Genomic DNA, 16,732 nt, shown 5'->3' on the forward strand with positions numbered 1-16,732 from the left:
ATGTAAGGGTCCAGCTCTATCAACTAGGGCCAATGTAAACAAAGCAATTCCTTCCCAATTAGAAACGCTAAATGCATTGGACTCGGTGCACAACCAGGGCTGGTCGTTGCAATTAATGCAGCCTTGGTCTCCACTGGCTGCCTCGGATGGCTGGGATGGTTAAGATGTATACAGTTTCACTTCATGGCCAGTCCGTGGAAGTCTGATTGGGCAGGTTGGACTCATCATGGAAGTATAAACATGAGGTTGGATGGGCGCTTGGTGGTTGGGGTTTTCTTTGGGTCAGCCGTGCTGGGTAGCACCACAGCAGGCCAGGAAGATATGTGTGGTAGGGAGGTCAATCAAAGGGTGAGATATAAGGAAGTGAAAGCTGCATTTCAGCTGTGCAAACTCAGATTTAACTGTAAAACGGTAGAGAGGATAGACATCAGAACAGTTGAGATCTACTAGGCACTGGCAGTGACGCATTCTACATTTGGATTGCAGTGACTTCAACTGTGAAATGAGTCTGACACCGGTTAGGTCGCTATATTTTTGCTACATGCCTACTGCATTTTTTAAGGTTGAATTATTGAACTTCCAACTGCATTTTAACACATCAGGTTCATATTCATTGGATGTACAGTCCTTGAACATAGATTTATAGCGGTGTTCATAGCTGATTTAGAACTTTACAATGTAAAGTACAGGAACAAAATACAACAATGTGTCACTTTTTCTTTTTACCAAGAGTCAATTCACTTTCCTCTCAAGAGATCTTTGTAATATGTTTTGTGATTAGGTGCATCAGGTACGAGCCGGCATGAATACACACAACTATAATAAATGATGGAACTCTGCAGTTTGAAAACAGCAGAACATGCAGGACAAGGATAGAAGACCATTGTTCTAGTCTCCTTTTGTCCAGTGGCCATTGTGCATTGTGTTCCTTAGGTGTTGGCTTGCACTATCAGCCTGGGGCTCTCCACTCTCTCAACAGATAGTTTGCTAACAGAGCTTTTACTCCATTGCCTCTAATGAAAATCCATACTAAACATTTAGCTCTGTGTGAGAAAGGGGTGAAATTCAATAAGACACATAACACAATTTATAGATTACAGGAAGAACCAATCGAACAAACAGGCTAAATGGAGAAATGTTTTTATGTTGATATTTGTTAATTTTGCTACATTTTGGCAACCACAGTAGCAGCTGCCTGTGTGTGGTGAGCGTGAAGAGGTTGAAATCTATTTTCCCAGGCAAAATGAAGTCAAATTCTGTGTTTTTATTCAGTTTTCTTCTCCACACAGATGATCAGTCATGCCGCCAGAGATGTCTCCACTGAGGTATTCCCCAAACTAATGGTCGCTCTTGGACAGCGCCATCGATAGTAAACTAATCTGCAGCCTGCAAGGCACAGGAAACAGATCTAATTAGCACTCATTGAACTATCTTCCAAGGAAACTTTCATCTTTAGACCACTCTGACAACAGGCCTGAAAGGCAGACTAATGTCACTTACTAGTACTGGGTTTAATGGCTGACTGAAAACGTCTAATAGATGGATGGGCAGTAAACCGGTGAAGTAATCTGGGTGAAATAGTTTTTTCATATTTACATGCATGGCTACAATAGCGTAGAAAAACTAAGAAAATCACTAAAGAAAAGGTTCTTATTAGTAATCAGTTACTTAGTAAGTACATGGCAATATTTCCCCATGCTTCTGTTAATTAATTTGTATTTTTTCTATTTATTTAAAATGTTTACTTGCTTCGCATTCCTCTCGCAGCTCCCATTTGGACTGCTTGCTGTACAGAAACTAATAAACTGAAATGTGAGGTGATGCTTCCACACTGTGGCTGATCCTACAAAATACATCTGAAGAGTTCATTCCGCCACTAGAGGGCGACATCAAATTGGCCGCACATCCCGCGAGCTTTGCAAATCTCTCGTTGTTTGTTTACAACCCGATAACGTCCTGTCTGTCGGTAGCTTTGTACACAGTAAGCTAGCCGAAGCTGTTTGCGTGATTCAATCTCAACTTTACAAGTCAGCCTTCAAGATGGGATGTGACGGTGGCACGATTCCTAAAAGACACGAGTTGGTGAAAGGCCCCAAAAAAGTTGAGAAGGTGTGTTACGCTTATTTATTCTTCCTTTTCAAAGTCACAACGGTTAGCATTGTTGTCGTTAGTTGCCAGTAGTTATTTATTAGCGTATGGCTATTTGCATCGATACTAAGAAATGATGAAGTGGTAGATTCACTTATTTTAGATATGTTGTTTACTTATAATGACATATTAGCTAGCTGTTTATGCTGTCGGCGTTGTGCTGCGTTAGCTTACAAGAAGGCTGGCGAACTACTCGACAGCTAGCTAGCTAACGTTAGCTTTTCAAAAACAACGGGTAACGTTACACTCGTGTCTTTAGGTTTGACTACGATGAACGTTATTTGTGTATGGCGTGATCTTACATACCTGTCCATGTCTCCAGGTGGATAAAAATGCCGAGTTGTCTGCCAAATGGAAATACTGTGCTTTGACCCAGGAGAAACTCAGACGCCCCATTGTTGCCTGTGATCTGGGAAGGTGAGAGTTGGCTGTTTTGTTTGATGGACAAACACAAGAGCACATATTGTGTTTGTGTCACAAACTAATGAGCCTGACATGACCAGTTAGCATTGTCCATCTATTTACCCATATTTGAAATACCTGCTTATTCCAGCACACTATGTCCTAAAAGTCTGGTTGGTCCGTGTTATGTTTCAGGCTCTACAACAAAGATTCTATCATTGAATATCTTTTGGATAAGACTGCTGAGAGACCCAATGCTGAGGCCGTAGTCCACATCCGTGGGATCAAGGTATGTTGACACTGACGTTTTCTACTCTCAAAGTGTGTGTGTGTGTGTGTGTGTGTGTGTGTGTGTGTGTGCGCGCGCGTGCGCGTGCACACACACACTTCTGGGCTGGGCGAAAAAGGAGAAAATACACCAAAATGGTATTGAGTACCTCTCAGTATTTTGCAGCAATATTGTAGGGTTGACCATAGGTGCGATCACAATGTATTTACAAAATGCAAGTTTTGATAAATAATCAGTAATGCTGATACAGTGACTAAGTGGGTAAAGACAAATAACAGAACAGCTAGAACAGTCTAGTAAGTAAATCAGGAAAAGACAACACTTGTATTATGACATCTAAAATCTAAGATGATATATAGTCTCTTATTACAATATTGATATATTGCCCAGCCCTATGCTCTTGTATTGATTTCATATGTAATGTTTTACCTGTAAATCCATCCACTCTCTTTACAGGATATAAAGGAACTGAACTTGACTGATAACCCCGAGTGGAAGGGGGAGAGAAGCAATACCAAAGGAGACGTATATGAAGACATGCACGGCGGCATGTTCATTTGCCCTGTTGTTGGGTTGGAGATAAATGGCAAGCACAGGTAACAAAACAACAAGCAACGTGTCCAAAACTTAAGAATAATAAAAAGGCGGGTGCTCTCCTGCTCCATGTATCGAGTATAATCAAAAGATTCTAGTTTTGTGTTGATCACATCGTGCTATAAAAGTCAATATATGTTGGTTCGCTGTTCTCATCAGCAGTATTAACTTTCATCCAAACGTTTAGATCCAACAATGTTAGAAGAATGCACCGCACATACTTGTATTGACAATTGACTTTGTGCAGGAAATGGCACGTATTATATACCTCGATGTTTTCTTTTTCAGGTTCTGTTACCTGCAGACCTGTGGCTGTGTCTTTTCTGACAGGGCACTGAAGGAGGTCAAGACAGAAATCTGCCACAAGGTGAGCAATATTTAATCTGTTTTTCCCCCGGTCTGTCTACTCAAATGTTCTTCAATGAACCAATGGTCTGCAAACTAGTTTTTTTTTCATGCTTTTTAATAGATTTTTAATCTTTCCTTCCCATAAACCTCTCCATCAGTGACCTCTCAATGTTTGGCAGTGCTTCTGCTCCTGCGGTTCTGTCCCTGCTAATGCTTGGTAAATAAGCAGCATTGTTATCAATGTAGATAAAACATTAGCAGTCTGGCATTGACGTGGTCCCAGATGCAAAATCTGTTGCTTGGATAAATAAGAGTGTGTGTGTTAATAATCAAAAGTGTAATGGTTTACAGCTCCCATGGGAGGTTTGGGAATCTCAAAACATTGTACACTAGTTGAATAAATTGTGTCAGCTCATCAGAAAATCTGTGTAGCGTGGAAGAAAAAAACACTATTTAAGGTATTTAGAAGACTACTAATACTCAAAGTTATATATTTAAAAAAAAAAAGAAGGTACAGTACAAATGACTGTCCCTTTGTAGTGCAATAGGAAGCTGGCAGCCTACTCCAATTTGACCCCATTGTGATGTGTGATTGTTTTTGGCAGATGTTTGGTTACCTAACTAAAATGGAATGTCTTTATTTATGTCCTTCGATTTTCTCAGCAATCATTGACCCGATCACCTTCACACTTGGTGGGTGTATTGATGAGGACCAAAGGAAGTGTGGTGTTGAGTGCGAGCTCCTAAGTACTGTGGGACATATTTATTATTAGTGCGTTATGAGTGTATTGAGAGGGGACACCGATTAACTCACACCTCTGACCGCTGGATACAGCTCGCTCTCTGTTGTTCGCCACAATATTTTATTTTGGCATTTTTTCTGTCATAATTGTTAACAAGGTAAACTATTGTCACAGGCCCAGCTGTCCTCAGGACATCACTTATTTTTCACCCAAGAGTCTTTAAGCATCTTTAGGGTTCACTGTTCATCTTTTTCAGCCGTTCCTGACAATGACTCAACTCAATCTTTTGAGTCTTCTCTTTTTATTGTCCCGTTGAGCCATCCTCATTTCCACACTCCTCACCTAGCCGCTCATGCCTATTAATTTTTACACACACACATTTTGATCCAACAGGGTATACTTCCTTATATGGTCAATGCTGCATACGTCTCTCTCTCTCTCAGAGACGGAGACGTATGCAGCAGCACTTCCTCGATCCTTGACTCAACCGTTTAAACCGTCCCGACGACCTGCTCTTATCAGGACACATAAAACAGTTTACAGGACCGAGAAACCCATTCCTGTAACCACCATCACTTCCCATCACAGACCCTCTGCAGCGCGCTGTATGTCAAACCCCTCTGCTGCTAACCAGAACAATTTACTTACAGTCCCTCTGCAACCTCCTGCTCCTGACTATAAGCCTGTTAGTTTTGACCTTTCAAATATCAGATCTCTAAATACGTTACATTACATTACATTACAGTCATTTAGCAGATGCTTTTATCCAAAGCGACTTACAATTCAGAGTCTATCACATTTCTACACCGTAGGCACAGCTACGGGAGCAATTTGAAATAATAAGTTGTTTTTAGCTCAGGATTTTATTGCTTTTAATACATTAGATTTATTTTTTTTTAATCATCACAGAGACATGGTTGTGTCAGGGAGACTGTCGTTCTCAACCCCGGCTGTCGGGCAAGGGAGGGGGGGGGGGGGTACAGAAAAGTTTTAAACTGTTAAATGTACTCCCATTTTACATGTGTGTTTTACTTCATTTGAACATCTTGGTTTTATAGTGAAGGATCCAGTGATTGTTTTAATAATCTACACACCGCCCAGGCCTAACGGTGTTTTTATCCAAGAACTTGGTGAGCTACTATCCCATTTTACATCAAAGTATGACACAATTCTTACTTTAGCTGATTTTAACATACATGTCTGCTGCCCTTCACAGGCTTTTGTCACTGATTTCATGGATACTCTGGATTATTTTAACCTCGCTCAGGCTATACAGGAGCCTACTCACTCACAGAGTCACACCCTCCATCTAGTTATTTACTGTGGTCTCAGCCCTGACAACTTTGAGACAAAAGATATCCGACTGTCTGATCACAAAGCGGTTTTATTCCAACCTCAACCAGTCATTCACACGTCTCCTGTCCGCCGCCGGCTTTCTAACTCTATGTCTTGTTTTCTGAGCATTTTTTCTCAGCTTTTTTAACTGCCTTTTGTTCTCATTTTAATTTAGAGGAGCTGGTCTCCCTTTTTAATCACACCTGTCAGACTGTCCTGGACTCTGTTGCCCCTTTAAAGACAAAAGGTCAAATATAACACCCCAGCCATGGCTAAATTAATCCACCCATGATTTAAAGAGAGACTGTAGAAGAAAGAAAAAAACAGGTCTATGTATTTTACAAGAGTTCGAAAGATGCAATGAAGACTTATCAAACGGCAGTTAAAGGTGCCAGAACTTCCTTCTTCTCCAACTTAATTTTAGCAAATCACTCGAATCCGAGCTGAGCAGTTTTTAAACTTTTTTACAAACAGAGTCAAGGACATCAGGCAACAAATTCCCCCCCCCCCCAGATCCATGCGTTACATGTCAGTAGAGATATTCCTAGATATTTTAACAATTTTAAACCTGTTTCTCTGTCCTTTTTAGCTGAAGTCATAACCCGTATGAAATCAACCACGTGCAGTATTGATTCTATACCAACTCCATTTCGTAAAGAGATTATTAACACAGGTGGTCCCAGTATTTTATTCACAGTTCATTAGCAACAGGAACTGTTCCAGCTACTTTTAAACATGCTGTGGTCCAACCTCCTTTTAAAGAAACCTAATCTTGATTCCTCTGTTCATAGCAATTTTAGACCCATTTCTAAACTTCCGTTTTTAGAGCTCCATTTTAATTATTTTGGACCTACAGTAAGTGCAGCCTTTGACACAATAGAGAATAGACCATGATATTTAAATCAACCGTCTTAAAACCTGGGTTGGCATCAAGGACGCCGCACTTAGTTGGTTTTATTCTTACCTTTCAGATAGAACCCACTCGGTCACCGTAGGTAATCACGCATCCTCTACATCTCACATTACATGTGGTGTACCCCAAGGTTCAATTTTAGGTCCAATTTTATTTTCCATAAACATGCTCCCACTTGGTCAAATCATCCAACGTCACAATGTCTCTTTTCATTGCTACGCAGACGACACACAGATATACCTTCTCTTGAGACCTGATGACCCCAGAAGCCTAGCTGCTGTTTTAGACTGTCTTTATGATATCAACTGTTGGATGGCACAACATTTTCTTTATTATTATCACATTACAGCTGTAGCTGTAGCTGTTAAATCACTTCATATCAATACATAAATGCATAAACCGACTATTAGATTATACGTTTTATATTAATCCTATATGCTCTGTGTTCTTTGGCCTGATCTTCTTAGTCCGTTCTCTATTCGTTTAACTTCAGGGCAGCTCTTCTGGGATCTCAAACCTACTTGACAAGGCCTACCAACAATTTGGGGACCTGAGCTATTTTAAGTAGCTTTAAAGCTGTGGTCGTAATTTCTCATGCACAGGCCATCATGTGGTAGCAGACTGTCTGTGGAGGTGAAAGCATCTTGGCACGGATCAGTTGTTTAACTTTGCCATAAATAGGTCCTGAAACCATAAGAACAGCTACACTGCCTCTTGTGGGAAACTGATTATCTCTCTGCAGATATGTTTGCTTAGATAGACTTATTAGGCAAACCACAATTTCTTGTATTTATAGCCACTGACATTTAAGCGGGATTTCCCTGCTTCTTATTTAATCTCACATTTGACAAGCAAATTAGTTATTAGATAGACCTTTAGCAAAAAATATGCAAAAAGCTGATAAAGCAGAACTCCACTGTGATCATGTTTAGTTCATACAATGAAACATTTGTCACATTTTCTGGACCAGTGCTGTGAAAAGTGATATTCATTGCGGGTTTTCCATGCATATTGAGAGTCACTTTTGCATCTATCCTAATAATCTGTGTTAGATCCGGGGGTTCTCTGGCCCGATACGGGGCTACCTACTGACTCAGCTCTCTATTAAAAGATTGGCGAGCTGGTGTTCTGTGAGGAAACTCGCCTGGCTCTGCTAACTACCGTTACCCCTGACGTCTACCCTGCTTCCTCTGGTAACGTGCACTCGGCCGAGGGGCCACCCTGGCCGGGTGCTTCTACCAGTCGCGTCAGTTATGGCAGCTTTCCTCTTCTGGATCCGGGCTCTTGGTAAATTGCCAGGTTAGATTTTAATGGCTAGGATTACAACTAAAACCGTAAGGGACTGTTAAGTGGAGTGGTCACTAGGATAACCATTCAGAACTCTTGTTGTTAAACATACAATAGATTTAACTTTTTACTGCCACAAGGAACTTTTACTACTTAGGCAAATGCATTCTCTTGAGAAATTTGCTTTAAATGCAGATTAGATATTTATTGCAGGATATATTAGCAGGGGCACAGCTACAGCTCACATAAAATAATACTATACTCGATTCGATCAGGTTACAATTTCTTCTTAGATTATACTCATTAATTTTCGATGCCGAGGCGGCTCGGTGGAGCTGGATTCACGGTGTAATAAACAGTCCTTTTGGGGTTTTTAGGAGCGAAGGTCTGGCCTGACCTTCGGCTCCTCCTGCGCGGCCAATGAAGTCCATTCAGCGATCCCTCAGGCTCAGTACAAAGTCTTTAGGGCGGCTGCGTCCATCTGTTGTCCGGTTGTTAAAGTCAAACGGGGGAGAGGAAAATCTCCGTCTTTCAATCTTTGTCCACGAACGGCTGTCTTCTTTCCGTGAACAGAGACGAAGTCCTCCAATGCTGCTGTCGAACGAGGTCCAGTGTTTCTCCATGGAGCACTTGGTCGGCGTCCCGCGATGAATCCCGTCTTGCTCTTTGCAAGTCTCTCTTTTTATAACACTTTTGGGCTCCTCCCCCCAACACTTCCTAACTCTGCACATGATTATCATGACATCATTGATTATGTGTATGTACTGCGAACAACACCCATCTTTCTGTGTGTGTGTGTGTGTGTGTTCTGGAAACTACCTAACTTCCCTGTGTGGGTGCTCTCAATTCCTCAATGCTCTGAGCGTGTGTCAGGTTACACCCGTGTACGTATGTGCTCGGACAACACTCCAACATCTGTTAGGATCTCAGCCTTTAAGGCCCCCACCCTGCTTACATCAGCTCTTTCCACACACACACAGACTTCACTTTACTCAGATACACATACGTTATTATTATCAGTTTTACATTTGTTAAATCACTTCATAATTCTACGTACTACACACTTGCATTAATATGATTATTAGATTTCATCCTTTAACTATAAGTATATGCTTTATGTCCCCTTTGCCTGATTCACATATCTAACATGTATTCCTTCATTTAAGTCAGCTCTCCTGGGATCTCAACTCTCTTTTTTTGACATCTGTAACATGACATGACACATGCAACTGGACCGGTTCAGAGCCTATAGAGGATGGCCATTGAGATCTGGCCTCGGGACCTTGAAGCAGCATGCCCACACTTTTGCAGTCCCCTTTGATTTTAGTGCCATTAGTGGTCTGAACACACCCTACGGCTGTGTGTTTTACCTTCATTGTGTGCGATAGAGGTTTGAAGTTTACCTCAACTGATCAGAGCCTGCAGCTCTTTGTCGGAGCGAGTCACTTTTGTAAATAAATATATCTAAATATTGAATAACCACTGTTATCACGAACCTTAGCTAACCTTATTCCTGAGACTATGACTTAATGCTTCTGTTTAAGTGCTTTATAGTAAAGTGACTTTCTAGATAATGCCATTAGGAATACAGGAGTAAGTACTTTTCACTTTCCTCAGCCACTTGTGTTTTGTGCTGATTAGAAAATGTTTGTTTTCTAACACGCTAAAGAGAGATGGTGAACATTAAACCTGCTCGATATTTGCATGTTAGCACTGTCAATGTGAGCATGTTAGCATGACAATGTTAACATTTAGCTCAAAGCACAGCCTCACAGAGTTGTTCATGGCTATGGACTCTTAGGGTCTATGGTCTAAAAATGATGGTGCATGTGCATTGTGGGCGTGTCCAACTCCTCTTTTGGTAAACGGTGCCTGCACCTGGCTCACTGCTATTTCAATGGACAACTCTGAAAATTGGAGAAGTAGGTTTTCTGCAGTGGAAGTATTGTTTTTGAAAGACCAACAAATATGGTGAGAAGCAGAATGTTTGTTTTTTTTTCAGATAAAAACATGTGAATTTTGGAGAAGATGACGTCATTTTTCAATACAGTTATATTTTTATACTTTCCGCTCTGGAGTTATGGGAAATGTTTGGATCCCATGAGTTTGAAAGAATTCTACGCAGCCACCACTGGAATCTAATTTAAAAATAGAACAATACTTATGATGTTAGTGGAGCCTGATATTTATTTCAACATTTGGAATGAAGCTATGAAGCTTCCAACTATTTGGTACGGCCCTAGACTTCATACTCTGTTTACAATTTAGTAGTGCACTTTGTTTACTATCTGACGCTTTCCATTGACGCGTGGTGCTGAATTAATGTTGCCGTGGCATATTGTGAAGGGAGGGAGGAGACTGGTATGGTCCGCCCCTCCCTCTCCTCTGTGGCATCATTTGTTTTGAAAAGGAAAGAAGGGAGATTTTTTTTACATCGTCTTTATTTGTTAGTATACACCTGCTACACAATTAAATAAAAAAACTGCTTTTTTAACTGGAACACACAATATTAAATTTAACAACATCAAATATTTAATTTAATTAAACAATATGAAATTCATATTCAGTTGTTAAATACCTTGTGTAGCGCAGTTGTCTCAAATAGTATCTGTTATATACTCGTATATTTTAAATAGAACTCGCTGTACTTTTGCTGTACTGTGAAGTTATTTTAGTCACACTGTCTTCTGATTATCAGGACAGCCATTGGAGTTTCATACATGGACAAATATGTGCGTAACCGGTAGTCTTGTCACAGAGGAAGGGGATCGTTCCTCCTCCTGAAGTTCTCGGTTCAGCTTTTTTTTCCTGCCCACATTTTTGGCATTCGCAGCCAACAGCGATTTCATGCTCCAGCGGTGCTGTTGAAGTAGCTGCGGCTTGAGTTGCTCTGTGTGGCCAGAAGCCACGATGGCTCTATGGAAACAGTCGCCTGGTTCAACACCTTGGTCCTGTGCCACTGCTCCAGGCAGTCCAGGGCCTCAGGAAAGGTGTCCCGCTCAAACTTATTGGCAAACATGCTGTTCCTGTTGATGATCCACGGCAGGTCTTCCACGCCATAGATACAGATGTCTCGTACGTAATGCCCTGGAACATGACAACAACAATATTGGTCTTTACTTATATATTAGATAGAAGGTCTGAGTTTGTTTTACTGCACATTGTTACATAAAAACCCTATTTTTTTTTTTTTTTTGAATCTTTAACCTGTAAAAGGTCATTCAAAACAGACAACCTACTGAAGAGCACGTCATATCAGATAAACCCTCATATCTGTCCTTTTTATCATCTTTTGTTCTGTAAATCTTGTGTTACCTTTGCAAGTAACTGGTCCTGTAATCCTGTCTGGAGCCAAAGAGCCAAACATAAAACAAAGAGTAAAGAGCAGACAATGTTTTTGTCATAAGAGAGAGAGTATGCGGTAGGTTAATGTGAAGGAAAAGTTATTAATCAGTACATGTTTATATGTGTCATAGTGGGTTTGGCTGTAAAAGGACTAATGTGATCATTTGTTTGTAAATTAGATTACCGATTCACATAGTATCAATAATTCACTATACACACAAGATGAGTAGAATTTAAGCCAGACCACAGATGAGCCCTGTGGTACAGGGATTAATCAACCAAGTAGTACCTCATTATTACACATGCAGCTCTGTACTGTACCTTTGCAGCCACTGTGTGTCGTTCCCTCTTGATCCCGCCACTTGATGGACCGGACGTCTCCTTCCCAACCTCCATCTAGATGGCTGCCTGGAGCTTCTTCAAACACACAACCAGACAAGACTAATTCTAGTTATTTGACTTGATTGAACTTTTAGTTTACTTTAATTTACTTCCCTCTTTCGAACTTTCACATCCACCGTGTGGGAGATTGTCCCCGATGCTTCCAGAGGAACAGCTTTGTGGGGGAAGCGACTGCGACCTCTTTATCGGAGGTGGGGAAGTGAGTCTTCCTTCATAAGCCTTTTCTTTTTGTAAAACTTAAATGAGCTGTTTGAAAACACTTTCTCGAGCATAAACGTCCTCTTTGTGAAGCTCGTGCATGTACGCTTTTCAGTGCGGCTTCCTCTTCACCTCATTCACATGTCTAGTTAACTTTCCTACCTCAGTGCACAATAGCAGTGCACAATCGCTTCCCTAAGCTCATCTATGGGAAGCATCCAAACAGGCCTAGTATTTACTCATCACTTATAAACACAGCCCTGTGAACAATAATCCTGAATCCTGAACAGAGAAATTACAAAGAGTTTAAGGTATTGCTAATGTCTTGATGAAATGATCAATATTGATATCAGTCTGTGAGGGTTCAGTGCAAAACAGTGCAGACATTAAGACTAGGCTTTTTCCTAAGATAAAGTCTGCTACCTCAGGACAGATATGTTGCCAAAAGATTACAGTTTATTCCACTTCATTTCTTAAAAAGGGGAAATAAGCCCACTGCATTTCAACCGGCCCCTTGAGTCAGTTTCTTGGTAAAGAGCAATGGCAGTATTTCTTGAGAATTGATATGCTTGTCTGTTGAATGCAGGAGGAAAACCGTAGTTTCAAATTCGATTTGTCTCGATCATTTACTCGAGTGTGGAAAAAACGCCCACACTACCAAAGGTGCATATACGTAGGATATCGGAGGGGAACTCCTGATAAATGTTTCTTGATCATAAGCTGTACTTTTTTCCTTTGTGCCGTATGTGTGGGATGAAAATAAAGGATCTGCGGTACTTCAAGAACACATAAGTGCCGTCTGTGCAAGTTGTTAGTAAGGCGTAAAAAAACGCTTTAATTTTACTCGACAAAGGGGATTAACTCGGGTGTTGTCCCTTACCATCGTATTGCATTAGTTCACACCGCTCATGCTAATTTTAAATGTTGACATAAAAGCCCAGTCAATGAGTCTGTGTAAAATGTTTAGGGACCAAATGTGCTGTTTGACCTTGTTGCATTGATTGTTTCTGTAACGCACAACTCATTGTGTTTAAACATGATAATCACACAAGTTAATAATTAATAGTTCTTTTCTAGGATCTGCGCTGCATAACTTTGGCCCCCTGTGCACCCGTTTGAAACTGTTTACCTTTGATGTGACTGAGGGTCACCCAGTAGTGCTCGTCTGGACTGAACGTGTCTTTGGACCACTCCAGGAGGTCCCGGGCTATTGGGCTTTTCAGAACAAAGTCTACGAAATCCCTCGTGAGAGCATAGTACGCCGTTCCAAAATAAACTTGCAGATTGTGTGGAGGCGGACCCTTCTTCAGTCCCAGCCCTGTCAGAGCTACATGTGAGCCCATTATCTCCCTGTGCCGGAGCTGTGTCCTGTGCCTCATGGACACCGGCTGCTTGACCCCGGGCGTCATGTTTCTGTCCCGCCACTCTTTGCTCTGCATGTACCGCACCAGCTCCAGGTTGCTCTTGACGGGGAAATCCTGTCCACACAGATTCATCACCTTCCTCCAGCCTATCTTAGACTGTGCTAGATCCTTCATGCAGTGAAAATCTGCTTGCAGGCGGGAAAAGCCACCGTACGTCACCGTCTCGCTGTGGCTGGATAGGAAGGTATTTTTAAAGCAGCCGACTAGCTTCAGTACAGCTGCCTTGTACTCCGATGACGCCTTGTTGTCCACATGGATGCAGTAGACATTTTGTGGATTGTAAATGGCCCGCAACAGGCGTACAAACAGCTCCAGCTCCTTGTGAACGGTCACAATGAAAGCTAAAGGGTAGTCCTCCTCCTCCTGACTCAGAGGTCTCGTGATGAAGTGTAGGTCTCCGATCAATTTGGAACACCGTATGCGACTATTCAGAATATAGCTTTCCACCTATAGACAAAAAGAAAAAATGTATTAACACTACACCTGTCATCAAAACATAGTTACCCATGTAACATTTGTGATTCTCACTTCAGTTTAACTTGTATTATATCGACTTACCTGGCAGTCACGGCGGTACCACTCCACGCCTTCCTCCACGCCGGGCAGTAAAGCTTTACATCCAGTGGAGAAGGGCCTGCAGCTTGAAGGCTCTAGCAGCTTGGGCTCTGTCGGCATCCTGGCCCTCATGTAAATAACTGAACAGATAATGATACTCATCCCCAGGCACAACAGGAAGCTCCATTTGGTCCCCTCAAGCTGGTACATAATAGCCCTGCGTCACCGTATCCAAACAGCACCACCACAGATACAACTCCTGCGACAAAAGACATCCACGTTGGTAATTCGCAGTTAGGGTCTTGAACTCCTGAGGGATATGAAATGGGGTTAAATATGTAGGTCAGCGCTAATTGATGGAGCAAGTTTTTAGATCAAGAAATGTAGTTTAGTGTACAGAATTTGGTCTTTTAGTGACAAATCAAATTCTTGGCTTTCTTTTCACTTTGTCTTCTCTTTCCTTTCGTCTTTAAATTAAAAAAAAAACGACAAATGTATATATTAATAATATTGTTATCCTTATGACTATGATCACAATCATTAGTATTATCATATAACTTCTCTCTCATTGGCTTCTAATTTGAAAAAGCATGAAGTAAATGTGCCAAATAATAAATATTGTTTTTTTTACTTTCACCAGTCTACAAACTATACAGTACTAAAATAAACCTTTTTAAATACACTCATGGCAGTTTTTGATATGAATATGTCTATCTCTGTAAGGAAGATGCATCTACACTAGTGCTGGAATGATGAGATAGTTTAATAATCAATCATCTGTCAATTATCACATAAAAATAATAGACAATATCTGACTATAGTTTGCTTTCTTTTGTTTCTTATTATAAATAAAACACATTTTGCAAATGTAAAAAAATGAGTATGAGTAATTGAGAATGGCTGTGATTTGTTATTTCATAGATTGAACCAATTGATTTATATTAATTTTCATTCACTGAAAAACAATTGACAAATGAATGTTCTCAATGATGAAAGTGATTACAGCTTTTATTGAAACACGATATAGAGACTGAGTGACGGAGCTTTGGCGGATCATTTGAAATCTGTACAAACAGGAATACCTCAGGAACGTCATGTGCAAGGTACAACAGATAGCGACAAGTAAACGAACAACATTTTGTGAGATATGAGGAAAGGTTTCAGACCGACGGGACAGAGAGTTGAGAGAAGAGCAGTACCGTGGTAATACGTGTGATACCCGGCAGTCTGTCTGTCACGTAAAACACAACACTCACAAGGAACCGTCCTAGCTGACGAGTAGTATGTGATACAGAGGCACAAAGAGCCTGCCACCTGGGAATAACTAATTAGTATTATTATATGTCACGGTCTATTTTTGACTAAAATCTTAATGCAAGGCATTCTCAGAGACTGTTACCATCCAGCTAAACTCCCAAAACTGTCTCAAAACTTCACATACGTCTGTCTGTCATTCTACAAGTTAGCCGCACGTTGCTCTTTGGAGAGAATGTCTCTGAGGACTATTCCGAATCCCATGTCGGTGAAGTGTCCTCACTTGAGTCCTGCTGTTCCTGGAAAACAACACCAAAGATACAAATTTCCATAGAGGGGGGGGGGGGGGGTCATGAAAATATGCACGTTTCTAATCTTCCGTCAAGATGCCACCAACACCCGCCACCAACACCCACCCCCATCATTCACACCTTCCTTCACTGAGACCAACCCGGCATGTAGTGAGACAAAACGTGTAGCTTGATTGCTCTCAATGTTTGTACATGAGGGGTATTTCTCTTCGTTTTTTTGCTCAGTCAAAAATCTTAAGATCTGTTGTTTATAAGATAATAATCATTTAACATTTCCAACATTTGTTTTTAGATCATATCTCTATTTTATGTTTATGTTTGCTGTCTGAATCAAACATCTAAAGCTTTTATATCAATGCAACACATACAAACACACACACATGCAGGCAGATACAGAATGCCAAAGACAGGGCAAGGTGAGCCTTTTACCTTCAAGGCAGTTCAGTCTGTAGTCCGAATGGTGAAGAACAAAAACGTTACACATCCGCGCCTCGTCGGATCATCGTTACCTGGACAGCTACTCCGAGCTTGCTACTACAAACCGCCCAGAGTCCCGTGGAGATCAGAAGCCATTTGCACCGTTGTCAGCAGCAGTAGTCGTAGTAGTATTTCTGTCCTATGTTTGGCCTAAACTTAGTTGACGCAGGATTGTTTTGTACGGAGAGTCTGAGATTGTGCTCTCTGAGCTTGGGACCCTGATAGAGCGAGACAGTTTTTTTCCCTCTTGTTGTATTCATTGCTGATTAAGTCGCTCCCCCCACGAGACGAGGTCTGTCCCTGCCTGGTTACCAGCAGCAGCGCACAGGTCTGACGCGCCGCACCTCCCTCTCTCTCTCTCTCTCTCTCTCTCTCTCTCTCTGGTTTTTCCACTCCCCCACTTACAGTTTCCTGCTCACTGGTGTGTTGCATCTTTCTTTTTTGTCCTCTTGCTTTGCATAATTTTCTCTCCACAACGTCTCTCTGTCTTGTTCCCCTTCTTGTTCGTCGCCTGTCAAGTAGCTCGTTCAGTGCTGAAGCGGGGTCCTGATTGATGCCTTGTTCGCTGACTTCATGTTCCGGTGGCTTTTGTGGTAGCAGCAGCAGAGTGACTGACTTCAGAGCAGCACTCGCAGCAGGGTTTGTGTGCTGCCTGGTCAGCTTCTGAGATTATCCTTCTTGTGTTGAACAGAGCACATGGCCGGAGG

At 41.5% G+C, this 16,732-nt stretch overlaps 2 protein-coding genes across 3 annotated transcripts in view; one reads left to right on the top strand and one right to left on the bottom strand.

Annotated features, from left to right (window-relative positions):
- The first annotated feature begins 1,952 nt into the window (after nt 1-1,952).
- rtf2 (replication termination factor 2) overlaps nt 1,953-16,732 on the top strand; it is an 18,875-nt gene continuing 4,095 nt past the window's right edge. Inside the window, exons 1-5 of the mRNA XM_031843375.1 lie at nt 1,953-2,109; nt 2,471-2,565; nt 2,746-2,839; nt 3,296-3,435; nt 3,722-3,800. Of these exons, the coding sequence (XP_031699235.1) occupies nt 2,041-2,109; nt 2,471-2,565; nt 2,746-2,839; nt 3,296-3,435; nt 3,722-3,800 (477 nt within the window). The 5' untranslated portion in view covers nt 1,953-2,040. The remainder of the gene's footprint in view (nt 2,110-2,470; nt 2,566-2,745; nt 2,840-3,295; nt 3,436-3,721; nt 3,801-16,732) is intronic.
- Nucleotides 10,115-16,674, bottom strand: gcnt7 (glucosaminyl (N-acetyl) transferase family member 7). Of its 2 annotated transcripts, XM_031843352.1 has the most exons (5): nt 15,978-16,674; nt 13,987-14,242; nt 13,134-13,875; nt 11,726-11,821; nt 10,115-11,146 (listed from the first exon to the last, which is right to left on the bottom strand). In XM_031843352.1, the coding sequence occupies exons 2-5, from the start codon at nt 14,191-14,193 to the stop codon at nt 10,905-10,907; spliced, it is 1,287 nt and encodes a 428-aa protein (XP_031699212.1). In that variant the 5' UTR covers nt 14,194-14,242; nt 15,978-16,674; the 3' UTR covers nt 10,115-10,904. The 2 variants fall into 2 exon arrangements, with proteins under 2 accessions (XP_031699212.1, XP_031699221.1); XM_031843361.1 differs by lacking the exon at nt 15,978-16,674 and having other exon boundaries at nt 13,987-15,530.

This window comes from Anarrhichthys ocellatus, unplaced genomic scaffold (genome assembly GCF_004355925.1).
Source record: "Anarrhichthys ocellatus isolate YVR2014 unplaced genomic scaffold, GSC_Weel_1.0 scaffold1, whole genome shotgun sequence".
Taxonomy (NCBI): domain Eukaryota; kingdom Metazoa; phylum Chordata; class Actinopteri; order Perciformes; family Anarhichadidae; genus Anarrhichthys; species Anarrhichthys ocellatus.